Raw genomic sequence first — 19,472 nt, forward strand, 5'->3', positions numbered from 1 at the left:
TACGATCAAAGAATGTTGCATGCGAAGAAGCAATTCTCACATTCGGTGCAAATTAGCCGTTTCATTTGGGCGCCAGTTTTGATTAGATAAACAAGCTAAATATAGTTCGGATACCAGCAATCTATTTCCAGTGACGTGATGGAAACCAGTTTGGAATGAGGACTAAAAAGTATACGATGAAACATATCTATGTATACTGCCATATTAACAATCCGTTTCGAACTGATCATCAATTCAAAATAGTCAAATGCTTATATCTTGTTATTGGAAGGATCATCGAGATCGATTTTATCCATAAATTTAGTCAGTTATATCTACTGATCTCAAACACTTTTTTCAATTTTCCAAGTTGGTGCATGTTTTCACTTCTATAATGTACTCACGGTGTCTCTGGTAGAACAATATTTAGACAAAAAAAACCGTATCGCTGAAATATTCACTAATTGAATGCTTAGATACTCCTCTTTCATCTGAGACTATCGGCGGGTCTAGAACAATATTTTTTTTAAACATTTTGATGATTATTTTTAAATATTGCGTTTCAACAACTTTTTTAATATGGAAAAAATGGACACTTCATTGAATGAATAATTGGTATCAGAAAATGAATTCTTAGTTAATGATTCATTTTTGTTCTTTAAATTCAATTAGTTATGTGCATGTATTGTTTAATACTTAAATTTAGAGCATTTTTTCACAAACGTGCATCCTTTTGATCATTTGTATGTTTATCGATTTCAATGATTACAGTGTTTGTTAGTACATATAAGTACATTGGCTTAATATCGGCATCCTACTCCAATGGTAAATGAGATGAAACTGTCTTTGTGGATTAATCTTCCGAAATTGCCGGAAATTTTGAACACTTTTTTTTGGATTTGCGATCAATGCACTACAATACTATTATATTTTACCTTAAAATGCTACTATATAGAAAACGTTACAATTTTTTGCATCAAGTTCTGAACATATTTAAACAGATGAGTTTTTGGGGCAACATAGGGTTATAAACTTGTTACAATAACTTTTTGGAATTTCTTCAAATCCGCAAAACAATACCCTTTTGTTTATATTTCATGATAATAGAATTTTTTGCTCGGGATTCTTTTCTAACCCTTTTCTTGCTCAAAATTACATCATTTTTGGATTCTTCACAACATTTTACCTTTATTTGATGCATTTAGATCCTTTGTTTCGTCGACTACTCAAATTAAAATACTTGATAAAGTGCACTTTAAAATTTCAACTTTCCCATATTTGTTATAAAAGAATTAGTTACAAAAAAACCCCGAGCAAAAATATATTTCGAAGAAAAATAAATTGAAGGAAACAATTTGTTTTGTAAATTTCAAGACTTCTTAATACCAACGCAAAGCTGACTAAATGGTGTCTTCGAAGCATTTCATTAGCGTTACAAGCCCGTTCCTCTGACAGTGTGTGCTCACTGATTTAACCTCCTAAAAGGGAGATATTTGTTAAGAGTTACTTATTGAAAATTACCTAAAAAATTGATCATCAACATGTTGAAAAAAATAAACGTTCTAGACCCTCCGATAGAACATTTCAAAGTTATGCTCGGATGAAAAAGGAGCATCTAAGTGAGTATTTTGGCGATACTGATTTTTTTCTAAATATTTTCTACCAGAGACACCGTGTACTAGTAACATGTGTGAGAAAGAGATACAGTGGGGACTCGTTTTTATCAGCTTCTTGGTGAATTTTAGGCTGATAAAACGGGAAAATTGACAAAATCGGGACATATATTTTTCGTTCTTTTTAATAAACAGAAGCTCTCACAATTATCTTACTTGGTCCCTAGATACAGCCTCATAACCCTTTCTGATTATTTAGTTTAAATTTCGCTTAAAGTGGTCAGTGCAAAATAAAAAAAATTATTTTTTGCATATTTCGGATCTCTAAGATAAGACAAATATGTTTAAGAAAGGATTTATTCGAATTCAACATGGTTTGTCTACTAGAGCCCATCAAACTACTAACTATCAATTTTCTTATGATGCTGACAAAATCGGGTCAAAAAACTGATAAATTCGGGGGTATACAAAATCGGGGTAGACAAAATTGGGGGCTGATAAGACGGGTCTTCACTGTATCTTAATTGATCATGAGGATAGCATGGAAATGGAAAAAAATCATAACAAAATCATGATGTGAAATGAACCGTTTACAAAAATCGTGACTAAACTCTCGAAATCAATACTTATAAATCTCATATTCATCAAAAAATTATTCGTGTTTCCTGAAATGTGTGGTAGAGTTACTGAGGCTGTCTCCTCAATATGTTTAGTATTTTTATGATTATAGCTCATAATTTGGGGATAGATTGATTTATAATAACTTTATCGACTACATACGTCTCCCAACCTTTGAACGGAACGGATCGTTATATTTCACAGTGGTGTTCGGTGTGTAAATTTTAGTGAATCAAGGTCATCCTTTGTTCGTTCGTTAGCTGCCGTTCTGCTGGTGCCGACAGTAAATCCAGTACATTGTTTTCGCTGGTGCGGAACAATCGACGTTGTTTGCAGATAAGTTTTGCTTTATTTTTTTTCCTCGTTTGCTTTCTTTCCTTTTCCCTACTTTACTCAAATCAAATAATAAGACACATTCCCGTTTATATAACGCTCTGCCCTCGTGCTTAAATGGCCGAGGGCGAAATACCATCTGATGTAATCATGGAAGTCCCTGATCCCCCTAATACTCGCATTGCTCCCCGTATAAAGCAGTACCCAGAAGGTTCCTCTGGGCCATGGGTGGTATATTTTCGGACCGGAGAGAAACCGGTTAATATATTAAAACTTTCTCGAGATCTGACTGCTAATTACCCGGCTGTAACTCAGATAACACGTGTTCGGGCAAACAAGATACGTGTTCTAGTGAATGATCTCGGCCAGGCAAACGCGATTGCTTGCTGTGAGCGCTTTACACGGGAATTTAAAGCGTACGTGCCTTGTGTGGCCTGTGAAATTGATGGGGTAGTGTCCGAACCGGGCCTGAAATGCGAAGAACTGTTGGAGCACGGGGTTGGCTGCTTTAAGGACCCCTCACTTGAACAGATTAAGATCTTGGAATGCAAACAATTGTATACCGCAAACACCGAGGGAGGTAAGACTACCTACTCTCTATCAGGCTCGATTCGGGTGACATTCGCCGGGTCCTCTCTTCCCAACTACATCCTCCTTGACAAGGTTCGCCTACCAGTTCGCCTGTTCGTACCGCGGGTCATGAACTGCAGCAATTGCAAGCAGTTGGGCCACACAGCCACATATTGTGGAAATAAGAAACGATGCGGCAAATGCGAAGGAGAGCATGAGGATGACTCTTGCGACAAAGAAACTGAAAAGTGTATTTGCTGCGGGGGCCCTTCACATGCTCTTAAATCATGTCCTGCATACAAGCAGCGCGGGGATAAAATTAAGCGCTCCCTTAAGGAACGCTCAAGGCGTTCTTATGCAGAAATGGTAAAGAATGCTTCGCCATCTGTCCTGTCCGAAAATCCCTATGCTGGTTTGGCTAACGTTGAGCAAGAATCTGACGACCCACGAGAGGGAACATCTTTGGTTAACCCAGGGGAATCCAGGAAGAGGAGAAATCCAGCCTCCCCTACATTGCCTCGTAAGGGTGCCAAGGTGTCGTCCACTCAGAGTGCGCCATCTACAACCAATAAATCCAACGGAAGTGATGCACAAAAGCCGAAGCAATTTGCTCCAGGACTTGGAAATATTAATTCTAACAAGGAGTACCCACCACTTCCAGGGACACCAAAAACCCCAAGTGTCCCCTTTTTTCAAACAGATACTCAGTCCATTAGCGGACTAATGAAATTTTCTGACATAGTGGACTTAATTTTCACAGCTTTCAATGTTACTGATCCTCTTAAAAGCCTTCTGATACGTTTTCTCCCTATAGTGCAAACATTTTTGAAGCAGTTGACTACTAAATGGCTCCTCCTTGCAGCGATCGTATCCTTCGATGGCTAAGTCATCGAACGAGGTCACCGATTCGATCACTGTTCTACAGTGGAACAGCAGAAGTATCCTCCCGAAAATCGATTCCTTTAAATTTTTACTAAATAGTTTAAAATGTGATGCTTTCGCATTATGTGAAACTTGGTTAACTTCCGATATAAATCTCAACTTCCACGACTTTAATATAATTCGTCTGAATCGAGAAAACCCTTACGGAGGAGTACTTTTGGGGATCAAAAAGTGCCATTCTTTCAACCGAATTAACCTCCCTTCGACACCAGGCATTGAAATTGTCGCTTGGCAAGTTCTAATCAAAGGCAAAAACCTTTGCATTGCTTCCATCTACATTCCTCCTAGAGCCTCGGTAGGGCACCGAACGCTTTGTAATATCACGGAATCCTTACCGGCACCGCGGCTAGTTCTAGGAGACTTTAGCTCGCACGGTACGGTATGGGGTTGTCTTCACGATGATAATAGATCAACATTAATCCAAGATCTTTGCGACAATTTCAACATGACCATCTTAAACACGGGAGAATGACGCGGATTCCTACACCACCAGCACGCGCAAGCGCGTTGGATTTATCGCTTTGCTCGACATCGCTACACCCAAAACGAATCGTTGAGAGCGGAATTGATTCTGTTTTTTTCGCTCTCAAACTGTGAGCGAAAAGCTCCCAAACGATGCATTAGTGTTAAACCAACCTCATACTTGTGGAATACAATATCGTACCCCATAGCTACACACTGTTGGCTCATGTAGTGCAGGGATAACTTGAATAACACATACCATCGTCTCCATACTGTCCCATTTGTGATCACTGCTGCAATGATGCGATGTTTATATAGCCCATTCGAACGACTACTCATTATGTGTCGTTATGGCATAAGGTGTAAAGCAGGCGTTTTAGCGAGTGGATGTTTGTCGGTTCCAGTCTTGATGCTACCCGTTAATCTTTTTTCTAGTAAGGCTTAGTTCCCAACACATACATACAAACAAAATATTAATAACAGAGCGGGGAAATGGTACAAAGCAAAATGCGTCAATGACGATGCTGAAATACCGACGCGGCGGCGGGATGCAAACGATATTATCTCACTCATCATAAGTGTGAAGCTTTATATACGCCATTATACTACTCCACCAGTGTGTCGTCATGGTACGGGCAATAAAGAGATGTTTTTACCGATTAGAAGTTTGTCGGTTCTAATCTTGAATCTGATATAAGATTTTTTTACTAGAAGTTTCAGGTTACGAGCTATTTATAGCAGCGAAGAAAAGAATGAAACAAAACAAAATGCAATGCAGCAGCAGCAATGGTGATGACATTGCTTGTGGTGGTTGGGTGGGGGGGAATGTAAGGTGTAGAAGAAAGATACGAAACTAAATACTAACAAAGCTTCCTTGTGTGTGAGTGTGTGTCATCGTTTTTTTTTTGCGTGAGCGTTGCGCTCATCCCGAATTGTGCGCGAACAGCTCAATGTTCAAAAAGGATTGCTTTTGGGAATGAGATTGTGAGCCCAAAAACAGAAAATCTGAGCTCACCGTTTTGGGTGTACAGTTAGATTGCAGGTTGAAGGTCCCCACAGGATCCCCACGGTAGCGATCATTTGCCTATCGTAATTTCAATTGCTAACGGTTCAATACCATCGGAAACAATCAATGTCTCGTATAACATCACACGGAACATTGATTGGAAGAGTTACGCGACCGCGATATCCGTTAAAATCGAATCCACCCAAGAGCTTCCTCCGGAGGAAGAGTACAGGTTTTTGGCTGGCTTGATTCTCGACAGTGCGAATCAAGCTCAGACTAAACCAGTACCCAGCGCGAATACCCATGGACGGTCTCCCACCCTGTGGTGGGATAAAGAGTGCTCAGAGCTGTACGCGGAGAAGTCCACTGCATATAAGGCCTTCCGGGAAGACGGGTTACCCGCTAGCTATCAGCAGTACGCGTCGCTAGAAAGGCGAATGAAGAGTTTAATAAAAGCCAAAAAACGCAGTTATTGGCGCCGGTTCGTCGACGGGTTAACGAGAGAAACAGCGATGAGCACTCTTTGGGGTACGGCTCGACGTATGCGTAACCGTAATAGTACCAACGAGAACGTGGAATATTCAAACCGTTGGATATTCGCTTTCGCCAAGAAGATCTGTCCGGACTCTGTCCCGGTACAGAAAACGTGCCGCGCCGCGTCTCCTCCCGATACCGCGAACGAAACACCGTTTTCGATGGTGGAGTTTTCACTTGCTCTCTTATCATGCAACAATAACGCCCCAGGGTTAGACAGAATCAAATTCAACTTGCTGAAGAATCTGCCTGACACTGCAAAAAGGCGCTTGCTGAACTTATTTAACAAGTTTCTTGAGGGTAACATTGTCCCTCATGACTGGAGGCAAGTGAAGGTCATCGCCATTCAAAAACCAGGAAAACCAGCCTCCGACCACAACTCGTATCGGCCGATTGCAATGCTGTCCTGTATTCGGAAGTTGTTCGAGAAAATGATCTTGTTTCGCCTCGACAATTGGGTTGAAGCAAATGGCTTACTGTCAGATACACAATTTGGCTTCCGCAAAGGCAAAGGGACGAACGATTGCCTTGCGTTGCTTTCTACAGAAATCCAAATGGCCTATGCTAACAAAGAGCAGATGGCATCAGTCTTCTTGGATATTAAGGGGGCTTTTGACTCAGTTTCTATCAACATTCTGTCAGAGAAGCTGCACCAGCATGGTCTTTCACCAATTTTAAATAACTTTTTGCTAAACCTGTTGTCTGAAAAGCACATGCACTTTTCGCATGGCGATTTAACAACATCGCGATTTAGCTACATGGGTCTTCCCCAGGGCTCATGTCTAAGTCCCCTGCTCTACAATTTTTACGTGAATGACATTGACGATTGTCTTGCCAATTCATGCACGCTAAGGCAACTTGCAGACGACGGGGTGGTCTCTGTTACAGGGCCCAAAGCTGCCAACTTGCAAGGACCATTACAAAATACCTTGGACAATTTGTCTGCTTGGGCTCTTCAGCTGGGTATTGAGTTCTCCACGGAGAAAACTGAGTTGGTTGTTTTTTCTAGGAAGCGTGAGCCGGCGCAACTCCAGCTTCTATTAATGGGTGCAACGATCAACCAGGTTTTCACATTTAAATATCTCGGGGTCTGGTTCGACTCTAAAGGTACCTGGGGATGTCACATTAGGTATCTGAAACAGAAATGCCAACAAAGGATCAATTTTCTCCGAACAATAACTGGAACATGGTGGGGTGCTCACCCAGGAGACCTGATCAGGCTGTACAAAACAACGATATTGTCGGTGATGGAGTACGGGTGTTTCTGTTTCCGCTCCGCTGCGAACATACACTTCATCAAACTGGAGAGAATCCAGTATCGTTGCTTGCGCATTGCCTTGGGTTGCATGCACTCGACCCATACGATGAGTCTCGAAGTGCTGGCGGGCGTTCTTCCGCTAAAAAATCGATTTTGGGAACTCTCATATCGATTGCTCATCCGATGCGACATTCTGAACCCGTTGGTGATTGAAAACTTCGAGAGGCTCGTCGAGCTTAATTCTCAAACCCGATTTATGTCCTTGTACTTCGACTACATGGCACAGAGCATTAATCCTTCTACGTATACTTCCAACCGTGTTCGTTTCCTAGATACTTCTGATTCTACTGTATTCTTCGACACATCCATGAAGGAAGAGATTCGTGGAATCCCGGACAATATACGCCCTCAAGTGATCCCCAATATATTTTATAATAAATTCCGAGAAGTCGACTGTGACAAAATGTTCTACACTGACGGATCAAATCTCGATGGGTCCACTGGCTTCGGTATCTTCAACAATACTATCACCGCTTCATTCAAGCTCAATGATCCTGCTTCAGTTTACGTCGCAGAGTTAGCTGCAATTCAGTACACCCTTGGGATCATCGACACTCTGCCCACAGATCACTACTTCATCATTTCGGACAGCCTCAGCTCTATCGAGGCTCTTCGTTCAATGAAGCCTAAAAAGCAATTCCCGTATTTTCTGGGGAAGATACAGGAGTCCTTGTGTACGTTATCTGAAAAATCTTATCAGATTACCTTTGTTTGGGTCCCCTCTCATTGTTCTATCCCGGGCAATGAAAAGGCCGACTCATTAGCAAAGGTGGGCGCATTAAATGGTGTCATATACGAAAGACCAATCTGCTTCAACGAATTTTTTAGTATTTGTCGTCAGAGGACACTCAACAGTTGGCAAACCTCGTGGAGCAATGGTGAACTTGGACGATGGCTACATTCGATTATCCCAAAGGTATCAGCGAAACCTTGGTTCAGGGGGATGGATGTGGGTCGGGATTTTATTCGTGTAATGTCCCGACTTATGTCCAACCACTACACCTTAGATGCACATTTGCGGCGTATTGGGCTTGCGGAGAGTAGTCTGTGCGCTTGTGACGAGGGCTATCATGACATCGAGCACGTTGTCTGGGTATGCGCCGGGTATTTGGACGCCAGGTCTCAGTTAAAGGATTCCCTTCGGGCCCGAGGTAGACCATCCAATGTCCCAGTCCGAGATATGCTGGCAAATCGTGATTTTCCCTATATGTCCCTTATTTATACTTTCATAAAAACGATAAATATCCCAATTTAGCCCCTCTCTTTTTATTTCTCGTTTTTAGAAGTTTCCTCTTGCCGTGTGGAACCGATATGCTTCAGACTGCCACTATGTAACCGCCGTCGCCCTTATCACTACGGAATCTGAAGCGAGAGCGACTCGAGGTCCGAAGGATTCCCTTTGAAGGATCCCCCGCGGGTCCGAAGAATACCATCCGCCAATCCGACCTACTAGACTGAGGCGCAAATTTGTTTCGCTGATCTCCCGTTTGCCTGAAAGTTGCAAGTTTTGCTCTTCTCTACCGGTCACCATCTACGCCTTCTCTCCCCTGTCCTTGATACAACTACTTCTACACCGATTTTGGAAATGACCAAGCATAAGTATCCGATAAAAAATCAAATTTGTATTCCGTATTCCTAGTTTTAAGATAGTTGTAATTTCTACTCTTTGTTAAAACTATTGTCCCCCATCTTGTAAATAGAATTGTATCCCTAAATTTTTCATAAATATTTGTTCCCCCTTTTGTGTACCAAATTATATTGTTAGTTTTAAGATAACTGTAAATATTTCCTAAAAAACTATTACTATTGAATTCCTTGTTTTAAAATTTTTCATAAAAAAAATCTTTTGCCCCCTCTCTTATATATAGAATTTTTTTTTCTAGTCTTAAGATAGCTGTAAATTTTTTCTCTTTTATAAAAAAAAATATTTCAACATTGTAACCTCCTAGTTTTAAGATATTCAAAATGTAAAAACAAAAGAATTCGGCACCGCCAAGCTAACGCATTTGTGCCTATCAAATAAACGAAATGAAAAAAAAAAAAAAAAACACCAGTATTGATTTCAACTTTCATTAAATCCATCGGACCCTGCCCTCCAACCGACATGGCAAATCGCCAACAGGTGCGCGAACGTCAATTTTGACCACTCATTTCGTGCCGGTTGGGCCGCCCCGCAGATCCAACCACTTCCAGGTCAGTCAGTTGGAGTGACAGCCGTTCAGGGTGCGAATTGCACTTTTCCAAACATCCTCCCTCACTACCCAGCACCATATCCATCCATCCATTCGTCCTCTCAGCTACGGACGCGTCCAAGGCAGCAAGGGTAGGTAGGATGAAAAGCTAACATAGAAGAGCGCGACGAAAAGGAGAGAGGGCTCGTGAAAGGAAAGCAAAAGCAAATAACCAATTTGCTATGGCGCGAGTGAGCGCGCGCGGTGGGCAATTTTCGCAAAATATTTTCTTTTCATGATCGTGTATGGATTACGACGACCCAGCGAATATCGAATGTCAAGTCAGTCGGTGCCCGACCATATGGGAACATTCGGAATGGAAAGTGGCCATAAAAATACCCGTTCGAAAGTTCTAGACCGCTGTGCGCGCACGTTGTTTGTGGTAACTGGACCATGGATTCAAAAGGATTCACAGAACACTTTTGAGAACATTTCAAAAGCTGCTTCAAAACGAAAGCAAATTGAGGAAAAATTTATTGCTTGAAAATGTGACACATAGTGAAATGACATAACTGCCAGGCCGCGATTGACGGATACAACACACCAATAGATCAGACTAGGTCCTCGTGTTCATTTTTTTTTGGCGTAGAAAATCAATTTTCTCGTTGAAAAGTTTTCTAAACTCGCCGAATGAATCGAGCGTTGCTTGTTGGTACACGAACATTTGTTATTGTATACCGCAATGTACTAGGAAGTGAAATTCCTGTCCGCAAGTCAGGCAGAGATGTTTACGCCTTTCGAAGATGCGTGAAATGATTGGTGGCGAAAGAACGACGGACGTGCAAAACAGCGATGTATTAATTACACAAGCATGTCAAAGCTGAAGAGAAAATGACATTTTAGTTGAAATTGTCACTCACTGGTGATCGTTATAATCACAGGACACAAAATGCGTTGCCAGGATTAATAATAGAATTTCTAGATTCGATCATTTTTGGATGGATTTAGAAACAAACTCGAAGCAAAGAAAGTCAGCAAACTCTATACAATGCTTATTGACAGTCAGGAGTTCATAACCAGACAGCTTGTAAGTTTATAACGAAACTATTGCAGTGTATTAGATGTAAGATCAAACAGAACGTTTCCTCGCCGACGCAGCGTCAGACTCCATTTGAACTTTTCAAATCGGCTTTGATGTTCTGTCTATAACGAAGCATTATGCTTGATCCTTAAACGGAGAAAAAATTGCGACAATCAATTAAAACAAACTCACCTATGAAAATCTTTCTCCGAATGCATCGGCCACAGAAGCATCACGGAGACGGGTTTCTCGTGGGACGAGAGTCGTCGTTCCTTACACTCACCGGCCACCTCGGCCAGTTCATAGTTGTTGCCCTAGAAAGGAGAAGAAAAAAAACAGAAGCAACGGATCAGTTTAAACTGTATGGTACCCGCGAATGGGGAAAAGTTGCAGCAATGCGAGGTAAAAAAAAACAAAAAAATAAACCGGGGATGAATGTTTGTAATTTGTTTACTCGGTGAGGTGGTTTTTCCTCCGAACGCCTCTCCTTCCACCCCTGGGTAATCACCTGTGCGGAACCGGCTCTTGGCTCTTGTACCGGGGCGCTACCGGGCGTGGCTCGCTCTTCGCGTTCGGTAAGGGTAAACAACAACACATGTACGTTTTGTTTGTTTTCGCGAAATCCTCGGAATCATAACGCGGTTTGTTGAGGAGATAGACTTTCTCTCGAACATCTGTTTTCCATTGCGCCGAGCTGCTGCACGAATGGTTTAAGCTGCCAGTTCGAAAGATAAATGTCTTCCAAGAAGCTGACATCCGTAAAGTCACTATGTCATCGGCAGATTTATGCCAAAAATGCGGTATTTGTGTCGATGTAGGAGGGTTGCGGATTTCAGCTAACAAGGGGTAAACAACGATACGCTTTAAAAAGATAATCTACGTGACACTGAATAAATTAGTGTACGTTCATGAATGTGCTTTCACTAATTTTTCAAGTGAACAATTTCTTGTTTTCCTTCTTTAACAACTATTCCCTGAAACTGACAATCCGGATGCCCCGAGTCAATAACCGAGACTTCCAGGTTAATCAAGCCATTTTTCAGTCTCTTTAAATGCTCGCGCATCTTCCTCGATGGCTCATAGTCGTGACGATTGTTTTCTTTAAGCTCAATTCGGGTCTTGACAGGTGGAAGGTTGCCGGCGTAATGTTGCCAAATCCAAAAAAGTCGGTTGAAAGTATTTGCTGGGTTTCAGTTAAAAAAATTAACTTTTCTTAAGGGGGTAGTCCAATTTTTCAGAAAACCTATTGTTGTATTTACCAACAATTTTTGTTTTTAATCTACGGTCTTATAGAAAGTTAATTTAGACAATTTTTACCCAAAGTATCATTTACCTATATATTTAAACGGGCGATATATAAATCTATAAGTTGGTAGAGGTATCTTAAATTAGTTTTCTAATTTTTCTCAAAACAGTGAAATTCCATCGCTTAGGTTTTGTTCTGAAAAGTTTAAAACATCAACAGATTACAAAAAAATATTGAACCCACTCAATTGTTTTAATGTCAATTTTTTAGACATACATGACGGACAGTGGTTCCAAACACGGAAAAGAGCGCCGAAGATACTATTGGATGAATTTTCTCAGCTAACTCAGAGCCCTGTCTAATCTATTATGCTTCCTTTGAGCTCTTTGACTCCCGACTTTTCTCTTGGATTTTATCACTTGCAGCATAGGGGAACATGGAGAGACTTGACCAGGTTTTCAGCTAAAACTGCATAGGGGAATTGTGGGAAAAACCGACACTGTGGGTAAAACCGACACCCCACAACTTTTCCTAGAAATCAAATTTTTATTCATTTCATAATGATACAATATTATTAGTACGTTTATTTAGAGCATTTGAAGAAAAATTGGATTTACGTTAGTGCGCCGAATGTCATAAAAATTAACAAAACATTCGACAGCAGCGTTCATACTCGTCTGGATGTAAAATTTCGTTGGTAGATTTTAAGGTTTTAACCGAACGAAAGCTTTTCAAATCACCCCATTTTTCAGTACCTATTATTATCGGCCTGTCCTATGATCAACTAGGTGCATTGAAGACGAGTTTGAAAAATTCAATATTTTTAATTGCTTTTATAAAAAAATGTGCGCTGTTGGGGTAAAACCGACACCCTATGGTTAGGGTAAAACCGACACCCTGTTAAGATGGTTGTGTATAGTTGCGATTCATTTCAAAATACTGGGGATCTTTGTGACACTTCAATTAGCCTATTAGAACACTATAGTATTAGCAGAAATACACAGAAATACTTTTATTGTGTTTATTTCTGTCTGTGTCTTTAAAAATCAAAAATAGGAATTTTTGCTTATCTGATTCTAACGAAGCTTTTGCTATTTCTGCAAAAAGGTCATCAAACCGAATTTCTAGTGCTCTCTTGGTTTGTCATAGACGAATTTTATCACAATGAGACAATGATATTATGTATACCCCAATAGATCGTTGATAATCAGAGTCCGAAAAATCAAATCTGAAAAAGATAGTTTTACTAAGAAGTGTGTGTGTGTCACTTATAAGTGAATGAATCCAATTAGCAGAACGTAGAACGCTTGAAAATCTTCTCTTATGAAATAAAATAACACTGGAGGTTGCAATGATGTGCACAAGGATTATTTGGAAATACTCATATCAATAAATAATGCTATAGCATAAAATACTCTTATTTATAGTACTACGCTTTCGAACTTTCTTCCCCTCACTACATGATGAAGCAATAAAAAGCACATATTTGCATCATACATACTCACACTTTATTAATCACGCATAAATCTCATTTTTAATAAAGATAAAGATTTTAATAAAGTGGAGAGAAAATAAATTAAAGGGGGTGTCGATCTTACCCCTATGGGGTGTCGGTTTTACCCGCAGTGCTTACAAAAAGTCACTTTGTTTTCCAAGTTTTACAACCAATATTTTTTAATGAAATTAATTTTTTGAAGCGCTTAAAAAATTAAGTCTTGTTAAGAATTTTCTGAAGAAGAATTCTGCATAAAAATTATAATTTTATTGGTTTTGTGGCAACTTAGAAAAAGTGTTAAGCTTAAGGTGTCGGTTTTAACCATAATTCCCCTAAGTCTCTAAAAAAGCTTTCAATCACTCAAAAGTCATTGAGTTATAATGTGCAAAGTTATTGTGCGTCTTCATGATTTTTTGGAGAATTTAAATTTAAATTTTTGAAAAGCTACAAAAGTTTTTCTGTGATTGTTTTATTTTTTGGTCAAGTCTCCCCACTGCGGGTCATTTTTATAAAAGGGTTCCATTTGATAAATCTCGATTTTATTAATGAATTTCTTTTTAAGGATTAACTGTACTGCTTGCATTGCATGTTCGCACGTCCCGAAATCAGTCCTACTATTGCTAACTTTGTTTACTAATTCTAAAATATAAAGACTTATGTTTGTGGTGAGATTTTTTTACGGCGTGATTAACATTAACAGTAGATATCAAAGCATAAAAAATATCAGAAATTTTGTATCTTTCTTCAGCTTATTGCCACTTGTTCAAGTCTCCCCATAAAATCTTGGTCAAGTCTCCCCAACATTAGTTATTGCGTTCAATATCATGCAAATTCTAGTAATAACTATTCCAATTTCCCAATTTATGTAAAATCATTTCACTGCTTCACAAGGATTAAGCTGGTATATTAGTACATTAATAGTAATTAGTAGTCGAGTAGATATGTCCATACAAAGTTTGATAAAAAATTAAATCATTTAATGCAAATTTATTAATCACGTAATAGTCTCTGTAAGGAAAAGATTTTTCATTCCAAACTTTTCAAATTACCTTAAGGGATCGAAACAAGTATAAACATATTTTTGAAAAAATTTTAAGAATCGAATAGAAGACGCCATAGCCAAAAATAGAATTTTACGCTTGGTCAAGTCTCCCCTACATTAGGCCGTTTCGATGCTCTGTGTACCTGAGCCATTCTCGGCTGTAAATTTCTGTGAGCCATTTAACTCCCGTTCCCGTGAGCTAAATCCTCCCAACTTTGTCGCAATCTGCTCAGATGGTCTTCGGAGGTGAGTCTGTCGTACTTCAACTGAGAGTTCCCTGACAGCGGAATTTCTCTTGATAGCGATACCATTTCCTTGAGCTATATAGATCCTGTTTCTGCGAACGATTTGTCTAGCGATTCCGTGAGTTGTGCAACTCCCAACATTATCGTTATGCACTCGGATAGACCCCGACGCTGGCCCTAGTCATATCAATGGCTAGCGCTTCAACCGCTAGAGCATCGATGAAATCTTTTCGATCTAGTCTCCGGCGGTGGATCTGTCTGCTCACGAGCTTCCTAAAAGGATGCCCGATACACTGGCGCCTCGGCGACCTGCTACGGGGGCATCGACGCGAACTACTCGAGTTAGCCTCGGGCGGTCGAGTTATTCCACGGGGTGACCCGTAGGGTGTGCTTATGCGATAGCTAGGGTCGCTACCTTGTTGATCTCTTCTCAATTTCCTTGGTAGCCCCACAAGAATCTACGTGAATACTCTACTGACGATATTCCATGTCCTTTCGTCTTTGCGCATCTTTTCTCAGGCATTCTCTACGTTTAGAGTTAGCAATTTTCTTCGCACCTTCGCAACCGTGACCTAATAAGAACTACGTAAGATAAAAGACTATCTCTCAGTACTTCCTGTTCGCTCACAAGGACACATCCAGAAGGAGGCGATGGATCCATTCTCCGCGTTCTCCTAGTTCTGTTATCATTTGACCATTGAGTTGACTCTCACCATCCTTCTTACACTTGTTAACCTCCATAGCTAACACTCGATATCCCTAGATAACCTTTCCAACAAGCCCCTCGTTCGCTGCAATCATTGTTTCATCTATTCGATGCGGCGACGGAGACCGGATAATAAATAGACAAAGCTAATAGTAACCAAACGAAACAAAGAGTAATCATCTGGACCACATTGTGCGACAGGTTATAATTAATAGACTTTAGTATAATTAATAGGAAATATTGACCCTGGACGGACCTCAAGGTCCATCATAGCCTTTCACCATTCCAGGCATTGTAATTCTCACTCACGCGAGAGACAGCTTATCAGATGTTCAACTTTTCCGGGATAAGATGAGTCTCAAAATTCATCGTCTTCACAAATAGCGTGGGAATATTTTTTCCGATAAAATTTTTCAGATTTTTTACTTTCTCACCGGAGAAGGTGATAAAATTTTATTTCCGTGGAAATTAATTAAAGGTGCAAAATATACACTTCATTTCAAAGAAAACCGCCGGAGAAGTACGTTAGACTTGTTTTGTCGTGTTTTGGAATAGTACCAGCAAGGCAACGAGCGTAAAAAGGATACCATAATACACTCATTCGCTCATTCTCCGGCGGTTTTATTTTTCCGGTGAAATAATGCGTTAGGGTAAAGTGCCTATTTTTACCATACTGAGCAGTGTGCCTCACTAATTCATTCATTTCTCGGCCTACAATCAATGGAATGCCTAAAAATTGACATCAACAGCTTTGTTTCGTTGTTAAGAACCAATATAATAACACAAATGCGCTGAAAACAGTGAAATTCTCGTGTTTAAGCGCAACAAAAACTCGAATCGAGTGCCCCTATTGTTGCGCTACCATTTGACTCAATGAGTTGAACAAAGATGGCACATACTGCTCTAGCCAACGGCTTCAAATGGGTAGAGTGACAATAGAAACATAGCGAAAATGGGTTCATCACCCTATATTTATCCGGAGAAGTTGTGTGAGTGTCAACAACTTTTTGTGTGAAAATGTGAGTTTTTATTGTCGGAGTTGTAGATTATCCGGACTCATTTACTCATATGAGTGATAAATGCATGCCTGATCCATTCTAAATTGAGTAAATCACTGACGTGTAGTCAACTCTTCTGATTCGCTATTCCCGATTGTGTACAAACGTTTTAAGTTTCTTCTGGCGGTTGGACATAGCCGTAAAGGATGAAGCCTAATTCTACACTAAGTAACAGCATATATTAATATCTTCCACGCCAAGGTATAACTTTCAAAGCTTTGGTTTCAGTTTGTCTTCACATCTCGCCCTGAGCAGAAGCAAAAAATCGTCCCGCGCAAGTGAAACAGTCAATTCTACCTAAAAATCAATCGGTGCCTATCACACAAGCAGTCCATATAACAATAGCCTATACCTACTGTGCGATTTAGTGATGAGTGACGGTGCCCAGCAAAAAGCAACGCAGATACGGCCGAACTGTGTTGCTGTTGATTTTTCGAAATGCCCCGTAAGACAAGCCATTCGGGAAGTGGAACAGTTATTAAAAGTGCAGATGAAACTCAATCTGGCTGAAGTGAAAACCCTACAAATGCATCATATCAAACATTGCGTGCTGATTTCGTTCAACAACATAAACCAAGCTGAGTCATTCGCCTCGCGAAACAACATGCAGCACACCGCCGAATGCGGCAATGTTAAATATAGCATTCCCGTATACATCGAGAACGGCGCTGTAGAAGTTCGTGTCCATGATTTGGCTACGCGTACCCCTGACGGCGCGATTAAAAAATGCTTGCAAAAATACGGAGAAGTAGACACATGAGACTTGGAGGAATTTTTTCCCGGGCATCCCTAACGGTGTTCGTGTGGTGAGAATGCGTGTGACCAAGCCAATTCCCTCATACATAACCGTCACAGCGTTAGGAAGTGACGATGTTCTCATTCATCAAACATCACTAGTCACGTACCCAGGGCAAATTCCTACGTGCCAGTTCTGCACGAAGAAGCTGCACCTCGGAAAACCTTGCGTAGAAACTGTTAAGGAAAACTCAAATCCAACTGAAATCAGCACACAACCATCTTACGCTAAACCACTAACAGCTGCAAAACCAACATCTATGGATCAAGCACCAACAACCAGCAACAACAATAACGAAACGAATGCCGATAACGAACATACTAAAACGACCCTTAAGAGTAAAACACAAACTGGAACATCCGACTGCGAGCAGCAGGAAAGTAGTACGGATGAGGACATGGACGTGAACGATAACGCGAAAGACAAACGAAATGAACCTCAACTTGCAGTGGACAACACTGGCAATATTTCGCCCCCTAGAAAAAGGATCTCAACACGCAGCAGAAAGCTGCGCCTGAACGAGACCAAAAATTTAACGTAGCTGTTTTTTTTTATTTATTGTAAAAAAAAACAAACAATCGGCCTCGTCGAGCTACCGCATTTGGGCCTAAATAAATTAATTAATTATAAAAAAAAAGCTTTGGTTTAAAAACCGTATTTTAAACAGTAACCTTTCAAGTAGGAAATTTTTTGAGTTGGCCTAAGATGATGCTGTCGAATTGCACAAAAAGTTTTTTGTATGGCAGACGAACTGTAGATGTGTCAAAATAAGCCAGTTTTTTCATTTAATCTGGAACTGTTTACCGACAAATCTACATTGACAAATACCTCCAAAAATTACTTTTTGAGGCCTCACGAAGGTCTAACACTGGCTTTGTACTACTTTTGCTTTCCTAAATAGTGGTAAACATTTCAACACCCCAGAACATCACTTTGTCAGAAGATGTAGGGTAGGGCATTGCAAAAAAGAATTTTTTTTGAATTCTCAAAGGCCCTCCCTCTCATATTGTGACAAATGTCAAAGTAAGCTCAGATGCCAAATTTCATACAATTTGGACAATTCTAGACTCCCGCATACTTCGCATGAAATTTTTTAAATTGGTTCTATGGGAAAATATGGCGGAAAAAATATATTAAATACTATAACTTTTGACGTAGCAATCAGAAAATTACAATTTATGCCTCTTTTTAAAGGAAATAACCTAAGTATTTGAATGGAGATATCTTTGTTTCTAGAAAAATACGGGAAAGTGGGGTACTTGGTCATTTTGGCCCCAAAATCCCATTTTTAATTATTTTTCTTCTCCGTGATGCAAATCATACATATTTTGCAATTTTTCTAATGTAAAAAAATCTTTGAAATCGAACAGATCCTTTTTGGTCTTTGTCCGAATACGTGATGTTGGGGTTATAGGGCTTTTTGTCATTCATATTAAATTTTATCATTTTCTCGTGCATATATCTTTATTATTCTTTAATCAATTTTCACAAAATGTACCTTGTTGAACGTGGAAAATTCTTAGGAATACAACAAAAATAGATTCGTTAGCGGTAAAATTCAGAAACATCAAAATTTTTGACATTAACTCTACAAACCACATTATTTTCATTAAATGTCCTAATACCTTAAATTCTCCTAAATGAAACTTTTGTCATGTGATCCCTAATCGTATTTTACACTAAAAGTAGTAAATTAAATTAAAAAAATTGTTGTTACATGGAGTTAATATGTGCGATTTTATAATAAAAATGTGAAATCGAAACTATATGTCAGATAATTTGATGTTTCTGAATTTTACCGGTAACGAATCTATTTTTATGTTGTTCCTAAAGATTTTCCACGTTCAACAAGGTACAACTTATTAAAAATGAGTGAAGAATAATAGAGATATATACATGAGAAAATGATAAAATTTAATAGGAATGACAAAAGGCCATATAACCCCAACTTCTCATATTCGGACAAAGGTCAAAAAGGATCCGTTCGATTTCTGAGATTTTTTTACATTAGAAAAACTACAAAATATGTATGATTTGCATCACGGAGCAGAAAAATTATTAAAAATAGGGGATCTTTAGGCCAAAATGACCAAGTCCCACTTTCCCGTATTTTTCTAGAAACAAAAACATCTCCATTCAAATACTAAGGTAATTTCCTTTAAAAAGAGGTCTAAATTCTAATTTTCTGATTGCTACTTCAAAAGTTATAGCATTTAATATATTTTTCCTCCTTTATTTCCCATAGAACCAATTTAAA

General features: G+C 39.6%; 1 protein-coding gene across 6 annotated transcripts in view; it reads right to left on the reverse strand.

Moving 5' to 3' along the window:
- The window catches only part of LOC131684896 (unconventional myosin-IXb-like), a 240,142-nt gene that overhangs the window by 86,603 nt on the left and 134,067 nt on the right, over positions 1–19,472 (reverse strand). For all 6 annotated transcript variants that reach the window (XM_058968140.1, XM_058968141.1, XM_058968138.1 and 3 more), the window contains one exon: positions 10,820–10,941. In XM_058968140.1, the coding sequence (XP_058824123.1) occupies positions 10,820–10,941 (122 nt within the window). The remainder of the gene's footprint in view (positions 1–10,819; positions 10,942–19,472) is intronic.

This window comes from Topomyia yanbarensis, chromosome 2 (genome assembly GCF_030247195.1).
Source record: "Topomyia yanbarensis strain Yona2022 chromosome 2, ASM3024719v1, whole genome shotgun sequence".
Taxonomy (NCBI): Eukaryota; Metazoa; Arthropoda; class Insecta; order Diptera; family Culicidae; genus Topomyia; species Topomyia yanbarensis.